General features: G+C 38.1%; 1 protein-coding gene across 1 annotated transcript; it reads right to left on the bottom strand.

Annotated features, from left to right (window-relative positions):
* Window positions 1-20,546: 20,546 nt before the first annotated feature.
* Window positions 20,547-25,974, bottom strand: LOC141678573 (succinate--CoA ligase [ADP-forming] subunit alpha-1, mitochondrial-like). Its single transcript, XM_074484917.1, has 7 exons — window positions 25,708-25,974; window positions 24,600-24,809; window positions 23,572-23,742; window positions 22,831-22,954; window positions 21,976-22,037; window positions 21,609-21,690; window positions 20,547-20,852 (listed from the first exon to the last, which is right to left on the bottom strand). Exons 1-7 carry the CDS (start codon window positions 25,903-25,905, stop codon window positions 20,716-20,718), a joined length of 984 nt encoding a protein of 327 aa, XP_074341018.1. The 5' UTR covers window positions 25,906-25,974; the 3' UTR covers window positions 20,547-20,715.
* Between the last annotated feature and the right edge of the window lie 614 nt (window positions 25,975-26,588).

Genomic DNA, 26,588 nt, shown 5'->3' with positions numbered 1-26,588 from the left:
ATTGTGGGGGATGTTGTTGGGAATGTGTTGTGAACTTGATGACTTCATTAATAAAACACCTTAGTAGATTCAACTTAGTATATTTTGTAGCACTCGATGGATAAGCAAATATAGTCCCGACGGATGACTCAATACAGTCCCGACGGATGATGATTTGACATCCATCGATTGAGTAGCTTATGTAATTAAGAAGTCATGTAGCACATTTCTGCAAACACCTTTGTATAGATTCTGTAGTAGCATATAAGTCATGTTAACGTTAATTAGATATGCAGAATAGTTGATTATTTGTACATAGATGATGTCTTGTAATTCTGCATAAATGAAATAATTAATTAGTAGTAATGAAGTTATAATCCCATGTTTGTGTCATATAGTAAAACAATCCTCTTAAATCTCTTAGTTAATGTTCTTTAGTGTAATCTCTTAGTTAATCGTAGTTATAACAATCTCAATTTGTGATCATCTTAGCATTGAATAATAACCATAACATTGTTGCATAAGTATATTGATTAAAATTAACCTAAACCAGTCTCTGTGGGAACGAACTAGAATTAATTCTATATTACTTACGATCGCATATACTTGCGTGAATATTAGCGCGTGTTCTAGCCCTAGCAAGTTTTTGGTGCCGCTTCCGGGGACTCGGTGTTAACTTTTAGTTTATGTGTTTGTCATCAGTGTTCATTAAAGTTCAGTGACTCAGATATTGTTACTTACTTATTTCCTTGTCCTGTTTCAGATACTCTAGTGAGCGTGTATGCATACGCGTTCTCGGTCTCGTAAGAGAATACTGGATAATGCTGAGGAAGAAGTTGTAGTAGCTAAGGAAGTTTTCGAAGAAGTTCTTATAGAGGAGAAAGTTGAAGAAGAAATCTTAGTTGAGAAAGAAGAAAAAGCTCTTGTTGCAATGGGTGAACCAGAAGCGAATCCAAAGGCTTTGATGGACTATTCTCAACCAAAGATCAATGATATTCAGTCTAACATTATTTGACCGGTCATTGCGGCTAACACTTTTGAAATCAAGGCTAGCACGATTCAGATGATACATAATTCAGTTCAGTTTTGGGGTTCTCCTATAGAAGATCCCAACATGCACATCAGAGATTTCATCGAGATATGCGACACCTTCAAGTTCAATGGAGTGTCTGAAGATGCTATAAATCTAAGGCTCTTCCCATTCTCTCTGAGGGATAAAGCTAAGAGATGGTTACATTCTCTACCATCAGGCTCTATCACTAAATAGGAAGATTTGGCTCATAAGTTCCTTTCTAAGTTCTTTCCTATGGCGAAGACTGCTGCAATCAGGATTGCTCTTACTCAATTTGCGTAGCAGTCTGGAGAGTCTTTGTGTGAGGCTTGGAAGCGATATATGGAGATGCTAAGGAAGTGTCCTCACTATGGGATGCCTGACTGGATGATCATTAACTGCTTCTATAATGGTTTGGGTGCTACTTCTAGACTCATGCTTGATGCAGCATCAGGAGGAGCCTTGTGAGATAAAAGCTACGATGAAGCTTACGAATTGATTGAACTGATGGCTGCTAATGAATACCAGAATTCTTCTCAGAAACTACCTTAGGGTAAGGTAGCAGGAATTCTGGAGGTGGATGCAGCTACTGCTATAGATGCTCAGCTTAAGGCTTTGACGATGAAGGTGGATTCTTTGGCTAATTATGGAGTTAATCAGATCACTAGTGTCTGTGAGCTTTGTGTTGGCGCCCATAATACGGAGCAGTGTGCTATTTCTAGTGAATCAGCTCTGTTTGTGAGCAACTTTCAGAGATCGCAACAGCCAGTTCCAGCCACCTATCATCCTAACAACCACAATCATCCTAACTTTAGTTGGAGCAATTCTCAGAATGCGGTTCAACAGCCTTATCAAAAGTATACAACAAAGCAAAACAACCCCCTGGTTTCCAACAACCACAATACGCACCAAGACAACAACTCCAGTTGCAACAGTCTAATGAAAAATCTGAATTGGAGGAGTTAAGGCTCATGTGCAAGAGCCAAGCGGTGTCTATCAAGACCTTGGAGAATCAAATTGGGCAGATTGTCAATACCTTGCTGAATCATCAACCTGGCTCACTACCAAGTGACACAGAAGTTCAGGCAAGAAGAAAGCTAAAGAGCAGGTTAAGGCAATCACATTAAGGCCTGGGAAGGTTGCAACTCCCGAAAAATCTCAAGGTTCGGAAGATGAAGCTGTGGCTGTAAAAGAAGTACAGAAGGAAGCAGAAGTGGAACTAAGGAAGACTACAGTGGAACACACTCCTCCTGAGGGTAATACGGGGGAGAAACAAATCTATCATCCACCTCCTTTTCCTAGGAGGCTACAGAAGAAAAAGCTGGATAAGCAGTTTGAGAAGTTTCTGGAGGTGTTCAAGAAACTTCATATCAACATACCTTTCACTGAAGCTCTTGAACAGATGCCTAGTTATGTGAAGTTTATGAAAGGTATTCTCTCTAGGAAGGTGAAGCTTGATGACTTAGAGACAGTTGCTCTCACGGAGGAATGCAGTGTTGTGTTGTAACAGAAGTTGTCTCAGAAGCTTAAAGATCCTGGAAGCTTCACTATTCCTTGCACTATCGGAAACTTTTCGTTCGACAAGTGTTTATGTGATTTGGGAGCTAGCATCAATCTTATGCCCTTGTCTGTCTTCAAAAAGTTGGATTTACCTAATCCAAAGCCTACTTATTTGTCCTTGCAGTTGGCCGATCGCTCTATTACATATCCACGAAGCATTGTGGGGGATGTTGTTGGGAATGTGTTGTGAACTTGATGACTTCATTAATAAAACACCTTAGTAGATTCAACTTAGTATATTTTGTAGCACTCGATGGATAAGCAAATATAGTCCCGACGGATGACTCAATACAGTCCCGACGGATGATGATTTGACATCCATCGATTGAGTAGCTTATGTAACTAAGAAGTCATGTAGCACATTTCTGCAAACACCTTTGTATAGATTCTGTAGTAGCATATAAGTCATGTTAACTTTAATTAGATATGCAGAATAGGTTGATTAATTGTACATAGATGATGTCTTGTAATTCTGCATAAATGAAATGAAGTCAAGTGCCAAATAGCTACCCGACGGATGATCAACAAAGCTACCCGACATATGATCAACAAGGCAACCCGACAGATGATCATGTACCCGACAGATAATCAATTCAAACATCTGTTGACAGTGGCAACACAGTCACATGCGTCGAGTGTATGCAAAAGAAATGTGGAAGCCTATTCAACTGGGCTTTTGAGAATAAAGAAGCATTGTCATTTCCATGCTATTATGAAGATATTCAAATATGCTGGAATAGAGTAATGAAGTAGCATGGTATTAGACCTGATAGGTTTTGTTATTATTATCTTCTCTTATTACTGTGTAATCTTGGTGATATATAAACCAAGAGTAGCAATTAGAACAACATATATGACTAAGCAAGTATTTTCTCAGAGAAACATTTGTAAGTTGTATCCTTAGCATTTCTCTTTAAGTTTAGTTGTTCTTATTTATAAGCAGCTGTGAGCTATTCAAGCTTTATAGAGTTCTCTTGATATATATATATATATATATATATCTGGTGGATACATTCTAATCCACCAGAAAGTTTTAAAGACTTGTGTTTTTATCGCTTTGTGTTTTGATTCATATTTAACTTGTTATTCCACACTTTGCAAATCAAAACATTATCATATATATCTTAAGTTAGAACATTTTATAATTCAGAAAAAGTTTCAAGAATTCTATTCAACCCCCCCTTCTGTAATTCTTGTTGCATTGTTAGGGACTAATAATTGGTATGAGGGCAAGCTCTTAAAGAACAAAGGGTTTAAATATCACAACAAACAACAAGATGAACAAGAAGGATGTTGGAGTCAAGATTCCTTTTCTGGACAAAGATAATTACCATCACTGGAAGGTAAAAATGCATCTCCATTTACTTTCTCAAGATGAGGCATATGTGGATTGCATTGAGAGAGGCCCTCATGTACCAATGAGAGCTGCAACTGGAAACGAGCCATCAGTTCCCAAGCCAAGGCATGAATGGTCAGATCCTGATATTGAACAAGTCAGGAAAGACAAGAAGGCCATGAATATTCTGTTCAATGGAGTTGATGGTGACATGTTTGACAACATCATCAATTGCAAAACTGCCAAGGAAGTTTGGGGTACTATTCAGATTATTTGTGATGGCACTGAACAAGTTAGAGAAAATAAGATGCAGTTACTAATTCAGCAATATGACCATTTCCACTTTGAAGAAGGTGAAACTCTCACTGATATCTTTAGTAGATTTCAAAAGCTACTAAATGCTCTAAAGCTGCATGGAAGAGTCTACCAAACCAAAGATTATAACCTCAAGTTTCTGAGATCCCTACCAAAAGAATGGAAACCAATGACAGTCTCCTTGAGAAATTCACAAGAATACAAGGAATTTACACTAGAGAGACTGTATGGCATTCTAAAGACTTATGAGCTTGAAATAGAGCAAGATGAAAGAATGGAGAAAGGGAGAAAGAAATGAGGGTCCATTACACTGGTTGCTGACATAGAGAAAGAGAATGAGATGAAGATAGAAGTTGTTGAGTCTACTTCAAAGGTCTATGAAAACAAGGTCAGGGGGCTGGTAGCAGAAAATGAAGATTCTTTGAGCCAAGATGACATGGAGGATATTGATGAACATCTAGCATTTCTTTCCAGAAGATTTGCCAAGCTCAAGTTCAAGAAGAACTTTGGAGCAGCTAAGCCAAATAGAAACATGGTGGATAAATCAAAATTCAAATGTTTCAAATGTGGCTTGGCAAGGCACTTTGCCAGTGAGTGTAGAAAGTCAGATTCTAGCAAGAAGAAGTTTAAGCCTGTGGATTATAAACAGAAATATTTTGAGTTTCTCAAACAAAAGGAAAGGGCTTTCATTACACAAGAAAATGACTGGGCAACAGATGGTCTGGATGAGGATGTCATTTATGTTAATCTAGCCCTAATAGTCAAGTCTGATGAAACAGAGACAAGTTCTTCAAGTAATCAGGTAATCACCACTAACCTTGCACATTTATCTAAAGTTGAGTGTAATGATGTAATAAATGACATGTCTACAGAATTATATAATTTGTGTGTTACACTTAAGTCTCTTACTAAGGAAAATGCTAAAATCAAAGAAAACAATTTGTTTTTAAGTGAGAGGAACAATGTGCTAGAGTCTCAATTTATTGAATTTGAAAAATTGAGAATTGAGTGTAAAATTGCTAAGGGTGAATTAACGGAGTCCTTGAAGAAAGAAGAGATCTTGAAGAAGCGGCTTGAACGAGAACAGGAGGTGATTAAGGCGTGGAAAACATCTAGAAATGTTCATGCTCAAATCACCAAAGTTCAAGGTATTGAGTCCTTTTGTGATGCAGCCTGGAAGAAGAATAAGGAGAAGCTGGAATCCAATTTGGTTGAAGGAGTGCTAACAGATGTGGACTTGACGGATGATGAGAGTCATCCGTCAGATAATCAAAAGGATTATCAGTCGAGTGATATAAACCCTCATCCGTCGGCTGTGAGCAAACCTGTGAGTAAAGCCAAACTTGCCAAGTTAAATGAAAAGTATGGATCAGTTTCCAAAAACTTCATTTCAGGAGAATCTAGTCAAGTAAGGAAGGAGAAGAAAGTGAATGTTGGTCATCTGTCTATCAAGCAATTGAATGACAGACTAGAAAAGATTAAGGTTAAAACAGAGGCTAAAAGGAAAAACAATAGAAATGGTAAAGTAGGGATTAACAAGCATAACAACTACACACCTGATAAGTATGCTCCAAGAAAAATCTATGTTAAGTGTGGTAGTGTAAATCATCTGTCTGTTAATTGCAAAAATGCCATGCCTACTTCCATATCTGTGCCACCTCTTTTTCCCAACATTAATGTCATGCCTTCTATGCCTATGAATGCTATGTCTACAAAGAATATGAATGCACAATTTGCTAATATGCCATTTGCACCTAATCCTTATTATGCTGCATTTAGTATGCCTCAAATGCCATTTAGCATGCCCTACTAGAATAACATGTTTACTAATAGCATGTCATTTCCTGTTAATCAAAATGTGCATGATAATTCTGTTGTAATGAATGGTTTCAAAGGTCCAACTCAAATGATTAAGGATGAATCCGATATCACCAAGTCAAATGAGATCAAACCTAAGAAACAGAAAAAGAAAGCTAACAAGGCAGGACCCAAGGAAACTTGGGTACCAAAATCAACTTGATTTGATTTTAATGTGTGCAGGGAAACAGAAAGAATCTGTGGTACTTGGATAGTGGATGTTCAAGACACATGACTGGTGATTCTACCCTGCTCACAGAGTTCAAGGAGAGAGTTGGCCCAAGTATTACTTTTGGAGATGACAGCAAGGGTTATACTGTGGGATATGGCTTGATTTCAAAAGACAATGTCATCATTGAGGAGGTTGCCTTAGTGGATGGTCTCAAGCATAATTTGTTGAGCATCAGCCAACTGTGTGACAAAGGCAATTCAGTAACCTTCAAATCAGAAGCCTGTGTTGTGACAAACAAGAGGAGCAACAAAGTGGTTCTCACTGGAGTGAGAAAAGGAAATGTGTACTTAGATGACTTCAACTCATCAAATGCAGAATCTATTACTTGTCTTCTCAGTAAAGCAAGTCAAGATGAAAGTTGGCTATGGCACAAGAAGCTATCCCATCTAAACTTCAAGACCATGAATGAACTTGTAAAGAAAGAACTGGTTAGAGGCATTCCTTAAGTGGAGTTTTCTAAGGATGGATTGTGTGATGCTTGCCAAAGCAAATTAAAGCATCATTCAGAAAGAAGCTTGATTCAACAATTGAAGAACCTTTGCAACTGCTACACATGGATTTGTTTGGACTAGTCAATGTGTTGTCCATCTCAAGGAAAAGATTTTGCCTAGTAATTATAGATGATTTCTCAAAGTTCTCTTGGACATATTTCCTTAAGTCCAAAGATGAGGCTAGTGAAATCATCATCAATCACATAAGGCAAGTCAACAATCATCTTGATTTCAAAGTTAGAAGAATCAGGAGTGACAATGGAATTGAGTTCAAAAATTCTGTCATGAGAGTATTTTGTGAAGAAAATGAGATTTTGCATGAGTTTTCAGCAGCAAGAACTCCACAACAAAATGGAGTAGTAGAAAGAAAGAACATATCACTTATTGAAGCTGCAAGGACAATGCTTGAAGAGTCTAAGTTACCAACATATTTCTGGGCTGAAGCTGTAAATACTACATGCTACACTCAGAATATTTCTCTGGTTAATCAAGCAAAATGCATGACTCCCTATTAATTGTTCAAGAACAAGAAGCCAACTCTAAATTTTCTTCATGTCTTTGGCTGCAAATATTATATCTTGAGAAATCAAACTGATCAGAATGGAAAGTTTGATGCTAAAGCAGATGAAGGAATTTTTGTTGGAAATGCTGCTGGTAAAGCATATATAGTCTACAATCTGAGAACCAACATTGTTGTGGAATCAATACATGTTGTGTTTGATGATAAAAAAATTGAAGGACTGCAAGATGGAGATTATCATGAGAGCCTCAAATTTGACAATGTGGAGATGGTTAGTGATGATAGTGATGATGAAAGTGATCAAGAAACAGTATCAAAGGATAATGCAGAAAAATCCACTACCAATGAAGCACAAAATTCAACATCTGTCGAGTTGCAAAATGCTCCATCCGTCGGGAGACAATCTGCTTTATCCATCGGGAGACAACCGGCTTCATCCGTCGGTACTCAAAATTTACCATCTGTCAGGTCATCAAAAGAAGCTGGAAGTCAGAATAGATCACTTACAGAAAGTTCCCCTTTCTTAAATCAAAGATCCATTAATTCAGGGGGAATTTCTAATAATCAAAACTCAATCACACATCAAGATAACAATGAGGCCTCTTCATCTAGAGCTAATCTACCTCAACAAAGAAAACGGACAAAGGATCACCCCTTTGAGCTCATCATTGGTGATGTATCTTCTAGAGTTCAAACAAGGAGAGCAACTCAGAAAGAATGTCTATATAGCAGTTTCCTATCTAAGGAAGAACCAAAGAAGGTAGAAGAAGCTTTGTTGGATCCTGATTGTATTTTATCTATGCAGGAGGAGCTAAACCAATTTGAAAGGAATAAGGTTTGGAAGATGGTACCCAGGCCTAAAGGAAATAATCCAATAGACACCAAATGGGTATTCAGAAACAAGATGGATGAAAATGGCATAGTAGTCAGGAACAAAGCTACATTGGTTGCTAAGGGCTATTGTCAACAAGAAGGAATAGATTTTGATGAAACATTTGCTCCTGTTACAAGACTTGAAGCCATCAAAATCTTCTTAGCCTATGCAGCCCATGCCAATTTTAAGGTCTATCAAATGGATGTCAAAAGTGCCTTTCTGAATGAAGATTTGGAGGAGGAAGTCTATGTCAGTCAGCCTCCTGGTTTTGAAGATCCAAATTTTTCAGAATATATTTACTATCTTTTGAAAGCACTTTATGGACTGAAGCAAGCACCTAGAGCCTGGTATGACACTTTGTCAAAGTTCCTTTTAGAGAATAATTTCACAAGAGGTACTGTTGACAAAACCTTATTCTTTAGAAATGTTAATGGCTCTAATATACTTGTTCAAATTTAAGTAGATGACATTATTTTTGACTCTATAAATGAGAAACTTTGCAAAAATTTGCCAAATTGATGCAAAGTAAGTATGAAATGAGCATGATGGGAAAACTAACTTACTTTCTTGGTTTACAAGTTAAGCAAGTTAGTGATGGAATATTCATTAGTCAAACTAAATACATTTATGATCTTTTAAAGAAGTTTGATCTAATGGATTGCACATATGCAAAAACTCCCATGGCCACTGCAACTAAGCTTGAATTAAACACTACTGAAAAGTCTGTGGATATTTCAAGTTATAGAGGCATGGTTGGCTCACTTCTGTACTTAACAACTAGTAGGCCAGATATAATATTTGCTACTTGTCTTTGTGCTAGATTTCAGGCTGATCCTAGAGAATCTCACTTAGTAGCTATTAAGAGAATTTTCAGATATCTCAAGGGAACACCAAAACTTGGCATTTGGTACCCTAGAGATTCTGGTTTTGATCTAACTGGTTATTCAGATGCAGATTATGCAGGTTGTAGAATTGATAGAAAAAGTACAACAGGAACCTGTCAATTTCTGGGAAACAAGCTTGTGTCCTGGTTCAGTAAAAAGCAAAATTCAGTTTCTACTTCTACAGCTGAAGTTGAGTATATTGTTGCTGGCAGTTGCTGTGCACAGATTTTGTAGATGAAAATCAATTGTTAGACTATGATCTGCAAGTGGAAAGAATTCCTATTTTCTGTGATAACACAAGTGCAATTGCCATCACTAAAAATCCAGTACAACATTCAAGAACAAAGCACATAGACATCAAGTACCACTTCATAAGGGAACATGTATTGAATGGTACTGTGGAACTACATTTTGTTCCAAGTGAAAAGCAGCTTGCAGATATATTTACTAAGCCACTGGATGAATCCACATTTTCAAGGTTGGTAAGTTAGTTAGGTATGCTAAATTACTCTTGAATCTTTACAGATAATTTGCAAGTTGTAATGTAGCCAGAAATTTAATTGATTTTTCAGTCTTGGATGAAATTTTGGCTAAGTCAAAATTTACATCTCGACAGATGATCATTATCCACCAAGTTTGATCATCCGTCGGTATATATTTTGTTAATAAAATCAATTATTTTTCTGGAATATTTTATGTCTCGACGGATAACTGTTTTATTCTCATTCGTCGAATTGTCTTATTCTTAGCCGTTGATTCTCTGAACACTATCCATCGAGTATACTTACAGTTTGTAAGCATAACACGACGGATAATTGATGGAATTTTTACAGTTTATTTTTAAACGGCTATTTTGGGCAATTCTTATTGGTTACATTATTTTACTTTATTATTTTTGACAGTTATTTTTGAGAGAGTATAAAAGCACAATTAATTTTCACTGATTTTCTTTTATCATTCTCAAATCATCTGCTCTAATTTCTCTCTTTCTCAAAAGCACTTACTCTCTCTCTCTGCAAGTTTTTTACTCTCTAACAATGGCAAAAGTCGTAAAGACCATGTCTCAAACTGGATTTATCTACGAGAAGAACAACTTCACAGCTTTAGTGAACAAGGGGATTCAGCAGTCTGGGGACTACCACAAAATGATGGATTTTGTGAAGAACTGCAAACTCAACTATGTCATGCTGGAATCACCCACCATTTTCTGTGAGGTTGTTGAAAGAATGTGGACGACTGCAACATACAACTCAACTGATAAGACTATCACATTCACTATTAAAGGTAAGGAATTCTGTGTTAATAGTGATATTGTTAAAGCATATTTCAAAATTTCTGATAGTACTGTAACTTCTCCACACACAGACAATGACATTGTTAATATGTTTAATTCCATGGGCTATGCACTCTCTACTTCTAAATTAAGTGAAATTAGGAAGTTGGGTCTTAGGAATGAGTGGAGTTATCTGTGTGATGTAGTTACTAAGGTATTATCTGGTAAAATTAGCAATTTTGATTCAGTTAATATCTCTATGCTTAACATACTTTACATGCTAGTAACTGATAAATTCTTCAACTTTAGTGATCTTGTCATATTTAAGTTGGGGTTTAAGTTAGGGGAGCTAAATAAGAGGGGTAAAAATGTTTACCATGCTAGATTTTTAATGATGCTTGCTAACCACCTCTCTGAGGATATTGTGCTTGAGAACCCAAACAACAAATTAGATTGTTGGGTTCAAGAAAGAAGAATCATTGCAGATTTGAACAGGGCAAACCATCACAAAGAGGTGCCACTCTTCTATTTTCCTGTTATGGAGGCACCTCAGGTAAGTGAGGTAAGTTCAACTGTATCTACTCTTCCAGCCTCACAAACTTCTTTGCATTCTAGTGTAGCTATGGCAACTGTGTCATTGACCCAACAGTTGTCTACCCAAGCTGCCAAACCCAAAATTTCAAAAACAAAGACAAAGAAAGCCCCCTCTGGTATCTCTCAAAAGATGACAATTGTAAAATCCTCCAAACCAAAATAGGGGAGTGTGAAGGTGGGTAAGAAGGTGAGGGACAGGGTGAACATCAAAGAAACCCTAAGGATAAGGTTGGAGAGGTGAGTGTTTCTCAACCTAGCCACACTGTAGTTTCCCAACAAGCTGTAGTGCTTAATAAGGACAAAAGCTCATTACTAGTTACATCCTCCCAAAATGATGTGACTATTGAACAAAGCTCTCAACCAAGAGCACAGGCCAAAAGGGTAAGGGACACAAGCTCACCCCAAACTTACAGTAGAAAGAAGAAATCAAAGACCCTTGGGGATACACAGGGTTCACACACTGTGCAAACTGGTGCTAAAGACACAATCACTGCACCTTCTCAAAGTCAGGTTGATGTGGCTCCAATGAATGTGGAGTCACAACCAAAATCTTTAATAATAGAAGCACCTGAAACACCAAATTCTCCCACACACTCTTTGGATGTTGACATGATAAACACATCACTTCCAAATTCTCCATCTTTAACTCTCTTGGAGAAGCCAAAAATCCAAGCAAGTGAGCATCATCTTCTAGATGATTTGTTGGCTCACTTGCCATTTCTTTCTGAACCTATTGAGACATATGTGCCAAAATTCTCATCAATCTGCACAGAGTCCACAATAGTTTCCACACCAAACTCATTCATTTCCACTCACTCGATGGATATTGTTCATCCGTCGAGTAGTGATTGTATCCCGACGGATAAGCTTAACAGCAGTTATCCGTCGGATAGTCAAACTGCAAACCCGGCGGATATCCCTTATCTGTCGAGTATCTCTGCACAGCTTCAAATTTCATCAATTATTACAAGTACAGAAGACTTAGTGGTAGTGCAATCACTCCTAGGATTGAGGGAATGGAGTGGAATGTGTGAGAGTCTGGGTTGCTCCCAGGAAAAAGGAGAGGAAAAGAGTGAACAAATGCAATCCATTTCTTCAGGATTGGCAAAAGTGAGTGTGAGGAGTCCCACCTTAGATGGTGAAGGTGAGGGTGTGAGGGTGGGGAGCCAAGGTGAGACCTTGATGCAACAAAAGAGAGATCAAGAGAGAAATACAGGTACATGAGTGATAAGGATGGAAACCATTGCAAGTGAGTCAATGAATGTCAATGATGCAGAAAGGGAAAGGCTATTTTAGCAAGAATATCAAGCTTACCAAACTCTAGCTGTACAGGGCAATGAGGAGGCTGAAAGATTGTTCAACTTGGTGCATATTACACAATCTTTACAAAGAGCAAAGGATGCAATCACTGCTATGCCTTCCAACATTGGCAGTGATTTTGAACTGGATGAAGCTTCTTTTGGGGATGCTGATGGGGATAATGAGGAAGACAACATGGACAGGGGGAGATGCAGCTGTTCCTTCCTGGATGCTTACAAAAGAATGTTCCTACTCACATCTCCAATCAACTCTATTCAAGCTAATTCATGACACCCAAGCAGCCATTCAGGCATCTTCCAATGCTAGCACAAAGAAGCTACTCACAGCACATCTTGAAGCACTCCAGCTGCATAAAATTCAAGCCCTCCAACACAGTCAAAGTGTGGATACAATCAAGCAGGAAAGGATGGATGTTAGACTCCCTGCAACCACCATGACTGAAATTGCTCAAAAGCTAAGGAATGAGGCTGATCTCAATAGGAAAGTTGAGGCCATGGACTCAAGACTGACTGTTGTAGAGAAGTCAATGGCCAAGATACTCACCAATCAAGAAGCTCAGACTGCACTTCTTCAACAGTTGGTGGCTGCTCAACTCCCTCCCACACAACTTGATGATAACAAAAAGGGGGAGAAAGGCTCAAGTGAGGGGGAGAAGCAGCTTAACATTCAAGTTAGCAAAGTAATTGTGCCCACAATTGCTTTCACTAAGCCACAAACTAAGGAAATCATTGATCTGATTAATGAAGCAGCAACCACATTGAGAGCAGCTGAGAAGAAGAAGTTGAGCCCAATCAACTGGGAGAAAATTGATGAGGATATTTATCACTCTCAAGTCAGGAAAATCTCTGTGAATGAAATGAGCATGAATAATCTGGAAAGAGGACATCCATCCTGCATCAAATCTCCAAAGGCTAAGCTAATTTTGAAGCCAAGGGTGAACTATCCAAAATCTTCACTAAAGAACCCCTTGGACCCAGTGTTTGAGATACCAAAGCCTGATGAAAAGAAGCTGTTGGCCAGGTCTATAGCATTCTACAAGGATCCAGCTGATTCAGCATTGAAAGGAAGAATTGCTAAAATTTTCAGGAATGGTAAGGAAATTTGTGTGGTGGCTGGACACCCTCAATTTGCTGAAGCAAAGAGAGAAGAAAAGGCAAGATTGAAGCAAGAAAAGAAGCAAGTTGCTCTAGATGCTAAAATGGTCAAACAAAAGAAGGAGCAAGCTGCTATCTTGGCCAAGTTACAAGCTGTGAAACCCACACAACAAATTTCTGCACAACCATATGAAATTGTTGAATCTCAAGATCAAGTAATGCAAAATGAACCTCCACAGACAAAGAAGCCAAGGTACAAGCAAAGAATCAAGAGAAAATTGGATTTCAGTGATGAGGAGATGGAAGGATACTTTTCCAAAGAGTCTATTTCTACAACAACTCAAACATCCATGCCCTATGTGGCACATGAAGAATTCAATATAGATCCATCAAAGAATTTTCATAGTGAACCTATCATTCCAAAGGATGAGCCAATAGACTGGGATAGTCTACCAATACCTGAACTCAATCTACCTCACTTCATGAAGCCAAAGAAGACAAAGACAAGAGCAGTCAAGAAAGTGAAGCCATCAACTCTCAGATCCAAGTCCCTAACCAAAGCTCAAACCAAAGTCAACAAGGGAGACATCATGTACATCTGTGACATCAAGGAATTCTCAGATTTAAACCTCTATCTAGATGAACTGGAAGAAGTTAGAAGGATTGATGCTTACAGGAATCTACCTGAAAGGTTAGTATTCAAGTACAAGGGAGGAAAAGAGATATAGGGGCCACTTCACAGGATCCTTCAAGAAAGCCAATCTGTGCTGATAAAGGTTTATTCATCCTTCAAGAAGAACTTTGGATTCAATGTGACAGCTAGAAGACTTGTTATAAAGAAGATTGAAGAACTGAGGAGTATTAGAGCCAAAGATGCACTCCCAAAGACTCTAACTATTCCTTATACAGGAAGTATAGTGCATCTGAGGCCCTACTGGATGATGGAATTCATGGATGATAAAGGAGTTAAAAGATTCTTCAGATTAGAAGATCAATTGAGCATCTCTAGAAATGAGACTCTTTTAGAAATGCAAAAAATGTTAAATCTCTCAGAATCTGATGAACTGGAATTCCATAAACAGCTCCAAAATCAGATAGAAGAAAACAACAGAAAGCTTGGAAAGAGATCCAGATCTTCAAGAAAATAGATTAATCTGCTCAGGCTAGAGGAGCTCCTTGAAAATGACTGTGAGCAAATCTTTGTGCATTTTTTTAATTGAAGCACTTTACAGTTTTATCTACTTCCATTTAAATTTGTATTTTTAGGGTGTTTTGTTATCATCAAGTCTCTCTTAATTTATGACTACAATTCTAGTAGACATAAATTGGGGGAGATTGTTGGGAATATGTTGTGAACTTGATGACTTCATTAACAAAATACCTTAGTAGATTCAACTTAGTATATTTTGTAGCACTCGACGGATAAGCAAATATAGTCCCGATGGATGACTAAATACAATCCCGACGGATGATGATTTGACATCCATCGAGTGAGTAGCTTATGTAATAATAAGTCATGTAGCACATTTCTGCAAACACCTTTGTATAGATTCTGTAGTAGCATATAAGTCATGTTTACTTTAATTAGATATGCAGAATAGGTTGATTAATTGTACATAGATGATGTCTTGTAATTCTGCATAAATAAAATGAAGTCAAGTGCCAAATAGATACCCGATGGATGATCAACAAAGCTACCCGACGGATGATCAACAAGGCAACCCGACGGATGATCATGTACCCGACGGATAATCAATTCAAACATCTGTTGACAGTGACAACACAGTCACATGCGTCGAGTGTATGCAAAATAAATGTGGATGCCTATTCAACTGGGTTTTTGAGAACAAAGAAGCATTGTCATTTCCATGTTATTATGAAGATATTCAAAGATACTGGAATAGAGTAATGAAGTAGCATTGTATTAGACTTGATAGGTTTTGTTTTTATTATCTTCTCTTATTACTGTATAATCTTGGTGATATATAAACCAATAGTAGAAATTAGAACAACATATAAGACTAAGCAAGTATTTTCTCAGAGAAACATTTGTAAGCTGTATCCTTAGCATTTCTCTGTAAGTTTAGTTATTCTTATTTGTAAGCAGCTGTCAGCTATTCAAGCTTTACAGAGTTCTCTTGATATATATATATATATATATATATATATATATATATATATATATATATATCTGGTGGATACATTCTAATCCACCAGAAAATTTTAAAGACATGTGTTTTTATCACTTTGTGTTTTGATTCATATTTAACTTGTTATTTCACACTTTGCAAATCAAAATATTGTCATATATATCTTAAGTTAGAAAATTTTATAATTCAGAAAAAGTTTCAAGAATTTCATTCAACCCCCCCCCCCTTCTGTAATTCTTGTTACATTGTTAGGGACTAACAGATGTCTTGGTCAAGGTGGATAAACTCATCTTCCATGCTGATTTCGCAACCCATGTGTACTTACAGAAATACCTAAAATTTGAAATTTTACCCCTATCCGGGGTCTAAAAGTCACAACCCATGTGTACTTAGAAAATTTTCTAAAATTTAAAATTTTACCCCTACCCGGGGTCGAAAAGTCACAACCCACGTGTACTTAGGAAAATTTCCATGTCCAGACCTTACTCCTACCCCGGGAAGAGAAAACACAACCTTTGTGTTACAAGAATTTTCTAAGGTCTAAAGTTTTAACCAAAACAAAAGACAACAAGACAAATGCACATAAACAAAACAGAATAAAGTAATCTGGGGGAAACCAACCCCGAGCAAATCCAAAATACGGAAGATTTAAAGAAGCCAGAAGGCTTAGTTCAGGAATTGCTTAAAATTTCAAATTAAAATTACAAGCCACAAGGGCCAAATAGTTTCATTCTTCAGGTACCGGCTCGGAGGGAGGGGAAAGAGGCTGTTCCGTATCTTCTTGAGAAAGCGGGGGCTGCTGTGCTAAGGGCTACTCGGGGAGAGGAAGAGCAGAAGCAGATGGTCCAGTCCTAGAATTAGCTACCAAGATGTCATTTGCTTCATTCTCGAGTCGGGTCTCCTCTTCGATATACTTCTCCAAGAAGTTGTCGATGGTCCCTCCGGGGCAATCATCAAGGTACCGGGAGGCAACCCTCCAACAAATCTGGATCTCTTCCAACGCCTTCTCGTTCAGCTCCTCGAATTAGGCGGGAGTTCCCTAGAACTAGCTAAAACTTCATATGGAGTCGGCCTGGCAGCCAATGTCTCCTTCAACTTTCTGTTCTCCTCTCTCATCTCCCTGACTACAGCTTCGGCCCGGTCCTGCTTGGCCCGAATATCATCCAAGATCTTATTATGAGCCTCGTTCTCCTTAGCATTGGCTTCTTTCAAAGCCTTCAGCTCCCAGACCAAATTTTCAGCCTCGGTCTTTGAGACCTCCCCGACATCCGCCTTGGCCTTAAGAGTCCGAACAATGGCCACCAAACCAGCAATCCGAGAATTAGCCTGTGAAGAAATACTTGTTATAACTGGAAGACGCCAATACAAAAAAAAACAAGTAGAAGAAAGTACTTAAAGCAGTAACATCCTCCTGCATCCCAACCAGGAAATATTCAAGAGGCTCCCTCCGGTATTGCCTCCTCTTGGCAATCGTAGCATAGTTTTCAAATAACTCCCTTCGGCATGTCTCCGGGGTAAAGCTAGATAACAACGCTTGAGAGTCTCCGGAGTGTCCGGAGCCATCTCCGCGATAACCTTTTTAGAAGCCCGGCTCCCGGATCCTTCCGCATCCTCCTTCCAAGTCTCCATAGCAATGTTCTTCCTTTTTCTTGGAACTTTCTCCTTCTCCTTCACTATCTACTTCTCTACCCGGGGTTCGTTGATCTGAATAGTCGTCCTCCCCGGGCGAGTGACAACAACATGTCCAGTACCGGACCCACCATCGCCAGCTTCCCCCTTACCCACCTTTTTCTTGCCGGCATCCAAGCTGTTGAGGCCCCCAATCCTCCTACAACGGGCAGCCAAATCCTTTAGTTGTGCAGACATATTGCTGGGATATGGGATCAACTTCGAAATACCTGAAATTAAACCAAATCAAACATTAAGCCCGGATAAAAGCATCAGATTAAAGCAAAACAAGCAACGAAAATGATAAAAAATAGTGACTTACAGTCCGCTACATGCATGTTTACATTATTGTTAAAGGTGTCCCAGGTCCACTGCCCCCAGAGTGCCCCACAGAAGGCATACACCATCGTGAGAGCGCCTTATCCGAGCCTCTGTACCGGAAATTTATCTATTTTTAAGTCAAACTTATGAAGCGACATGAACTCCAGATCCCCACCCCAGACAAAAATAAACTCTCGGTGCCAACCCTTAAGGGAGTTCAACATGCTTACCGGGAGTACCATCTTGTCAGACAGGTACCCACAATCTTGTATCCGGAACAAAAGCTCATATATGGGTCTACTGGTGGATTTTTTGATTTTAAAAAGATGGTGGAATAATCTGAAGGTGGGGAGGTAATCTTTGGCGTGGCAACAGGAAAGGAACCAACTGATCCACTTCACATAGTTCAGAGCCAGCTGAGTGAAGGGAATCCCATATACATCACGGCAAAGGGACTTAGTAAATTGATGCAATCCTAGACGCATACCCCTGAGATGCTCTAGTGGTATCCCAACATAACCCTCGGTCGGTCTATGATACACCCGCTCATAGCGCTATCAACCTCGGCGTCAGTATACCTCTCTCAAATTTTCTTGTGAATAGGGCCACACTCATACCTAGTTCCCGGGGCATTAAAATATTGTCTATCCATGGCTGCCTCATCATAGGGCTCTCTCCCATCCAATCCCTCCGGACCCCCATAGGCCTTGGACAAGTCGCGATAGTAAAAACCCAAGGGTCTAGGTTCTCTCCTACATTGTACGAAATAGTGATCTACGTCCTCCCAGGATCCATCATCATTTAATTAAATACCCTCGGGCCCCAGAACTAAGGTCTCGGTTAACACCTGAACTGGTCTCTCTACACGACGAGGCATTTCTATAGATTCACTATTGGAGGAAGAAGAGGAAAGGCTGGACAATAATACACCTAAACAATCAGGAATATCCGGGTAACGTATCTAAGGTTTGTTGTTTTGCTTAAATCTCTTATGTTGCATATACTACACACACACATAACCCGGGGTCAATGCCGAGTCCGAACCCAAAACACAAAAATAAGACCGATTCAGAAACATGTTTTATGAAAATCAAAGATCAAAAATAAGATTTATACACTATACATACGCTTATAATCAAAATCACAAACCAAGAACAGACCCTGGAGTCAACACAACTTTACACAACCAAAAACCCATTTTTTCCGCATACAAATCGAACAAAATCACTGTTTGTTACGCAAATCAGACACAAAATTTATGCAAAAACTATACACAACCTCGCAATCATAAAAACTCAAGTCCAAAAAACAACAAATCAGTTACAAAGCTCGAAGAAAAAACTAAAGAGTATCGACGCAAACTCGGACAAATCCAAGGCATGCATCGCGAAGAATACGATAAAATTAAGAGAGAGTGAAGAAACTTACAAGAAGCAGGGGAAAAGTAGAGGCTTCAAACAAAAAAGCTTCAAGAATCTTCGATAAATTCTCTGTGTTTGCTCTCGACCTCGTGTTCGCGTAAAAGAAAAAAGATTAAAAGTGTGCAAGCATTTATTGGGGAAGGAGAGAAAGGGGGAAAGGCGAATAGTTTTTGGGGTAAAAAGACAACGTGGCCACGTGGCCGCTTCCCATTCGTCTAGAAAAAATTACTGCACAACAGTTATTATCCCCCTGTCACGGTAATTATTGCAAATGCACGTCTTTTCAGAAAAAAGAGGGGGAAAAGAAACGTTTATTACACGCAAATGTATATATACATATATATTTATATGCATCTGTGAAACCTATTGGAATTTCAACAGATTCCTGACACCCCGGATTTTCCGCCGTTACTTTTCAGAGTCCGGTCAAATCAAGGACGACCCGTCCTTATCCATCTATCCTTACCCAGGAAATTTGACTTCAAATCAAAAGACTAACCAAGTCAACCCCGGAATCTCATATTCATAAGACCCCGGAGTTAGGGGGCAACAAATCAATGAAAAACCCCAAATTTTTCTTTTTCTAAGTAGGTCAAGAAACCTCACCTTTGACAAAAATAAAAGAAGACTAACCAAGTCAACCCCGGAATCTCATATTCATAAGACCCCGGAGTTAGGGGGTAACAAATCAAAGAAAAACCCCAACAAAAAAAATTTAAGTAGTTCAAGGAAAACAAATTTACTCCCCCATCCTGGGAACCCGCATAAGGGAGCGGGAGACCAATGATAGCTCATATTAGTTTGAGCCCAGTACGAGGAGCCCAGGACCCAACTAACAAAGGAATGAAGGATGTCCAGGCACGTGGCAACATCCTCGCCGTCCAGGTGGCCCAGATATGGAACTTTCCAACGGTCCGGATCCGGGGACACGTTGGCCCGTCACAGTCGTCCACGCGGTTCTCAATCCAAAATGCACCGACGGTCTAGATTTAAGGTAAAAACCCCTAAACCCTAATGAGAAGCCTATAAAAGGATGATCAAAAGTTGTATTAGGGTTACCGAATCTTTACTACCTACACACCTATACACACACAATTATCTGTTTAATTTCTATTTTACTCTTTATTCTCCGACACCCTATCTTACTCTAACGCAGGAGGTGCCGCGGGGACGTCACCCCCTCCGATTCTGTTTTGCACGAGCCCATCACACAGCTATATCGCAAACATTGTCATTTCTGCTCAAATGAAGGTCGAGTCCGGGTAGAAGAAGGAGAAGACCCGGGTAATCTGGAGTTATCGATATACATATGATGAATCACCATGAGCGTTGAAAGCCCATTGATTTGTGATAAACAACTATTGGCCTTTAACAATTTGATGCATCTATCAGTCCTATAAAACTGAATTTGTTAGATATGAAAAGCACGCAATCCACCAAAGTTTTTGAATTTTAAAGGTACAGTAGGCAGTAGCAATGTAACCAGAAGGGGGGAAACAAAATTGTCCATGATTATTTTCAAAAGAATCGTAAACTACAGATATATTCAACCTGTATATTCGTATTTGTTGATTAAAGAAAATATGAAGTTTTACTAATATATAGAGGACAAAATGAAATTTATTAATTGTTGTATCCTCGAGCTTAATATAATTTATGATCTTTACATCTTTATTTCAAGCTCAGGAACTATAACTACCACGAGATAATTTATATATAAAATTGTTCAAAATCATCTGGCTACTAGAAAATGGCATAGAAGACTCCTTCCACACCTAAACAAGACCTCGTTTTTTGAAGACGTCGAGCATGGCTGTCCCTATTTTTGCTGGTGACTCGACCACTGTTACTCCAGCTTCCTTGAGGGTCTTGATTTTGTCTTGTGCAGTTCCCTTTCCGCCTGATACTATGGCTGTGAGGTATAACAGGAAAGGTGGTGTCAGGTAACTAAACAAGGTCACTGATAAAGATCCTTAAAATCTAAGCCACGGTTTGTACACAAACATTAAACAACGTCTCTCAGCCGCGTATTTTGGTTAGACTCATCATTATAGCTTCAAGCAAAGTCAGGCTACCTAAAACTGCAGATAGAGGGGGCATTCAGTTCATAGTTTAATGGACAGAATTACATCTTAATGTATTTCCAATTATATGATTAGAATGGATGATGCATTCCCATTAACCGCTTAACTGATTCCCATTCAGGTTCCCATATTCTCCATTGACAATTTAAGGGATCATATAGTTGATTTCAGACAGTGTACACATCACTGGCTGCCTCATCAGATATAAAATCAAGACTAAAGACCAAGTTTAAAGCCATTGATTCAGTACTAAAATTCCTTAGACATGGCATGACACTTAATTTTATGGCCTATGATTATGTTTTTCCCCAATATTACCGTATTCCTCATAGTACATTTAAAAGAACATGTTGTTTGAGTATTATTAGTATATGGTTAAGGTGGTTACTGTACTTTAAAGTGAGTAAAAAGAATGATGTAAACATCGATTTATTTGTTTTGCTCCTTGATTTTGTTGCTGTAAGGGTTTTACTCGAATCAGGCGAGGGGTTTTAATACAACCAGAGGGGCTATAATAGAATTGGCATCAACAGAAAGACAAAGTTAAATTGAATCACAATTCAGAAGAAATTACAAAGCTATACCTCCTGCATGACCCATACGTCTTCCTGGTGGAGCAGTGAGTCCAGCAATGAATCCAACTATAGGCTTTTCAGTCCCACTTTCCTGTTTCACTTGTAGTAAATAGTAATTAGATACTGTTTAAGAATCATTTTACAATAGCAACCAGCCTAGGCTATTCCAACATCTATATCACAGACTAGTCAAATGAATGAGACTGATTCGTGTTATGAACTTCAACAAAGAAGTCCATCTTTTATGATATGCATGTAATCACTCACTACCTCTATCTACTATGTAGAACAGATCATCAGTACTAATTGTATTTAAAAAAACTAGAGATGTTTACTTTGAATCGGAAGGAGGTATATGAATCAGATTAGTTTTCACCTTTATAAGGGCTGCAGCCTCCTCTTCTGCTGTACCACCTATTTCTCCAATAAGAACGATACCTGATTTGTGAATGGGCTGGTAAATCAAGATTTAAGGGACCAAAACTGTCGCTATTATGACAAAGGATACTCTATCCTCATAACACTGACATAATAGCAAATCCACACTTAAGAAAAGAGCAAGACCACTCAGGTTCTTGCAGCTTACTTGCAAGAGGTTCAGAACCATGGAGTGAGAACTACCCCCTCCTTTGTTTCCAAAATAAATTTTTTATCTGTAGTCAGCTTTTGTTCCAAGAAAGAGAGAACTTCAACTTAATTATAATATAAGTAAATGGTTTCGTCTCATTTAATATCATAATGTTATAATTGTGTCATTCTTCAGAAGAGTAACTCTAATGTGTAACCATTAAACAAAACAAGAGACTCTCCTGTAAAACAGGACGTACACTACATAGTAGCCAACAACAAGAAAACTTAAAAAGTACACACATCTAGATAGAAATTATGGATAAGCTATGAAGGTCAATTGTGAAGTTCACAACTAATTGCACCGGAAGGAGATATCCAAATATGGTGTGGTTACGTGTGTGTGTGTGAGAGAGAGTGAGTGAGAGAAAGGGAGTGGGGAGAGGGGGGGGGGGAGATTGGCCGGTAACTATTCTTCCAAAGTTCAACATCTAAAATGAATCAACATACCCTTTTGTTTTGCAGCCAAATAAAAGCAAACGAGTGACTGAGTCTTGACAGAAGAGTTCAAAGAATCCAGTCAATAGGCTATTGCGGCATTTCAGTACTAATATATACTGAAAAGAAGCCAACTTGAATTAACTTATAGTGCATTGAAGTTTACCTTCCGTCTGGGGATCAGCTAAAAACTTCTTCATGCAGTCCACAAAATTTGTCCCATTAAAAGGATCCCCACCAATACCTACACAGGTTGATTGCCCTAGGCCAACCGCAGTTGTTTGGAAAACCTATCAAATACATAACATGAATATCCTTGGCAGTTGAACTTGAATATGGTAAAAGAGAAAGAAGAACAGCTCATAAGCGACCAGTTTTAAAATCGTAGAATCATTCCTAGGTAGCCTTATTCCCTAAATAATTTAAAGAGTTATGCATGTAAATGCAAATCAAACATACAAGGCCAGATTCTTCAAAAATTTGGATGACAGCACTAATATGCCGTCACTTAGACTCAGTGCCAAATTCAATCAGCAATACAACTAACATGCATTTCATACATATTTAAATGCTTATGCATAAAATCAAACTTCATCTTTTATTCAAAAACTCGGTTCTTTAACAGCCCTAATGAAAGTGTTTATGTTTGAAATAAACAATTGTAACTGATAATTCTTAATAGAACACGACTGCCAATAAAAATGTGGCCAAACAGTTTCTTCTTTTATCAATCTAGGCCAGCCAAAAATTTTACACTACGCTATACAATCATTCCAAATGATACACCAGCAATGAAGGATCTCCAACAAGTAAACCACAGAATAGCAGAATACAACTTCTACAATCATCATAGGCAGCATAAGGTTACCTTACTATCGTATATGAGACCCTTATATTTATAACTCACCGCTTCATAGGTCAAGGTGCCAGATCGAGAGACAATTCCTATCCTTCCTGGTTTGTGAATGTACCCTGGCATAATCCCGATCTTGCACTCTCCAGGCTTAATGATACCAGGGCAGTTCGGACCAATCAACCGGGTTTTTGATTGCTGTAAGAGAGCAGCCTTCACTCGAACCTGCAGATTAGAATTATCTATTATACTGTGCTCAGAATGAAAACCAACATAAAATGTACAGGGAATTAGCCTTTCGCTTTAAAGATAAAGGATAATCCTTGAGATAAAATTGCAACCACCACTCGTATCCTAACAGATGAAATCAAAATGTAAGAAAAACCTAGCTGATGAAAGAATACACAAAAGTAGATTCAGCAAGCTTGCCACATTCCCTAGTAAGTAAAAAAAGTGTCGCTTTCTACCATCAGTCACAATATCCAGATGATAGCCAACAGCCAGCCCAGCCCAGGTCCAATATTTTCAACAATATCCGTAATATCATTAGATTCTATATAATGCATACAATTGACTTTATTGGGTCCTTCTGACTTGTTACAAACACATTCAAGTCATAATTAGGGTCATCAGATATATAAAACACGAACAGTAATAGCAGCAATATTGGCATCACACGAAATTTAGTTGCACACACAACCTTTCTCATGGCTACTGAAGCCTGATTAAACAAAATAACAGATATTAATTTCTTATCCTGTATAATATGTCCTAAAAGTGATAAATTAATACATATTATGTTGGGAAAGCAACATGAATGTTAACAAACACATCTTATATATGAATGACATTCGTAATCTATATTGGCTGAATAGCTTTTTAATGAGTGCATAGCTAGTACTGAACTTGCAAAAGAGTAGAAAAAAATAGGGCACGGAAGGCAGTTGTCACTTGAGAACCCCGGTAATGTAAATGATTACACGGTTCTACCAACATCAGATTGATTATGTTCACTTCAATTTCTATGGTGTTTTATATCGATTCTAAATCTGGTATCTAACAGATAAAGGAGTGCAGACTACCATGTCCTGCTGAGGTATTCCTTCTGTGATGCACACGATCAAATCTAGTTCTGCCTCCAGTGCTTCCATAATAGCTTTAGCAGCAAAAGGTGGAGGTACATATATAACCGATGCATTAGCCTTGGCCTCAGCTTTGGCATCTGCAACTGAGTTGAAAACAGGAAGCCCCAAGTGCTTAGTCCCACCCTTTTTAGGTGTAACGCCACCAACCTATTTGTGCACAAACAGTAGAAATAAGAATTTCTCAAGTGAACTCATTAATTCTTCAATTGTAGGAAATAGAATGAATATTAATATTAAGAATGTATCAGTTAGACTGTGGAAAGTATTAGGTGATACAAATGACACAGATTAGACAAACGCGAAAACCAACTATCAGGACGAGCAATCAAGTACACATCTAGATAAAAGTGCCAAACTGGCATTGCCTATCTGCAAACTGTGCCCAGAGAAAGACCCTGCAGCAATTTTTGTAAACCTTGATAACAAATGCCGATCTGAAACAAGATATCACCCTAATTCCAGCAAGTTTTTGAAGAAGTAACCATACACATAATAAAATATACCTTATTCTAATAATTCATGTTTTTTGGCTAGTCCAAGAAAGCAAACGCCAAAGAACGCGCATTCTGAACTTTGTTAAAATCCTGAAAACCTCACTCTGCTATTCCCCTTTTGAGATTTTTTTAATATTTGTAGATTAGTCCCAATATAGTTATAGTTGTTAAGTAAAGAAAGCATTTTAAGGTATTAAAGGAAGATTAGACGAAGGCCCTAACCCGATCATATATTATCCTACAATAATAACCTACTAACCTGCCGAGATATTATTAAATATTGCTTTGATTCTAATAAGAAAAATTTATCACAACACTCAAATAAAATCATGACAAATAAACCCATTCCGCATCATACATAATCCAATGTAAATAAAGAGTCAAGGATTTGTACACAAATGTAGCTCATCATCCCTATAACTCGGCTATATTAACTCGCAATCACATAAAATATATATTGACATTATGCAGAGTGAATTTCACGTGTTCTCGCGCTAAAACAACCCTAAACAAATGTAGACATTATGCAATGCATGCATAGATGTACATACCATGTTAGTGCCGTAGTCGATGGCTTGTTGAGAATGAAACGTGCCATTTTTACCGGTGATCCCCTGACAAATGACACGTGTGTTTTTATCAACGAACACTGCCGGAGCCGTGCCGAAACATCGAGATTGAGACAACCATTTGGTAGTGACACTAGAAGAAAGCTTTGATGATAGATTGGTGATGAATTGTCGAGCCATAGGAAACAATGGAGATTGATTTTATTATTTGGGTTCGATTTTATATTTAACAGAAAATACAAGGGAAGAATGAGAATTTCGCGTCGACTATGGAATAGTCGTTGTAAGTTTGTTTTGGGCCCAGAGCTCAATATTTAAAGTTTGCTAAATTATTTCGAGATTTCAAAATCATTTCATAATTAAATTTAAATTTATTTTAATACATGGCTGGATGTAATATTTGTTCAATCTATTATAATTGGGTTTTTTCGTTTAGATCAAAATTTATTTATAGAAAACATACCGTGAAATGTTTCTATACATGATTATACTTTTGTAAAATAGATCGTAGGCTATGAAGTGGTATACGGGTGTTGGCCCTCATTACCACAATTATTAAAGGAATGGCCCTAAATCTCACCGGCGCGATTAGATGGCCTTTTGTACCACTTGAAAACGCAAAATAAATTTGCGTTTCGGAAGTCTGAAGAGAAACGCAATATTTTGTTGCGTTAACATTGAAACGAACTTATAAATATTGTTGCAAATTATGAAAATAATTTATAATTTTACTGTAAATGCAATTTAAAAATTCGTTAACATACAAAACGCAATTGTAATTTACATTGTACTTCTAAATTTTAATTTAAAATAGCTTATAAAACTGCAAAAAAGAAAATGCAAAATTTAGTTTGCGTTGTACT

The sequence above is a fragment of the Apium graveolens genome, chromosome 8 (assembly GCF_009905375.1).
Source record: "Apium graveolens cultivar Ventura chromosome 8, ASM990537v1, whole genome shotgun sequence".
In the NCBI taxonomy this organism is placed as follows: Eukaryota; Viridiplantae; Streptophyta; class Magnoliopsida; order Apiales; family Apiaceae; genus Apium; species Apium graveolens.
Note: the sequence above shows the minus strand (reverse complement) of the source record. Positions and strands in the feature narration are given on the sequence as shown.

What these genes read in the sequence shown, in the direction of transcription:
- LOC141678573 (XM_074484917.1), bottom strand. Translation starts at nt 25,905, where the DNA reads ATGGCTCGACAATTCATCACCAATCTATCATCAAAGCTTTCTTCTAGT. An exon ending in GCACCTTGACCTATGAAGCG is followed by an intron (nt 22,955 to 23,571) that starts GTGAGTTATAAA and finishes TGTATTTGATAG; the next exon opens with GTTTTCCAAACAACTGCGGT. An exon ending in ACGTATGGGTCATGCAGGAG is followed by an intron (nt 20,853 to 21,608) that starts GTATAGCTTTGT and finishes TATACCTCACAG; the next exon opens with CCATAGTATCAGGCGGAAAG.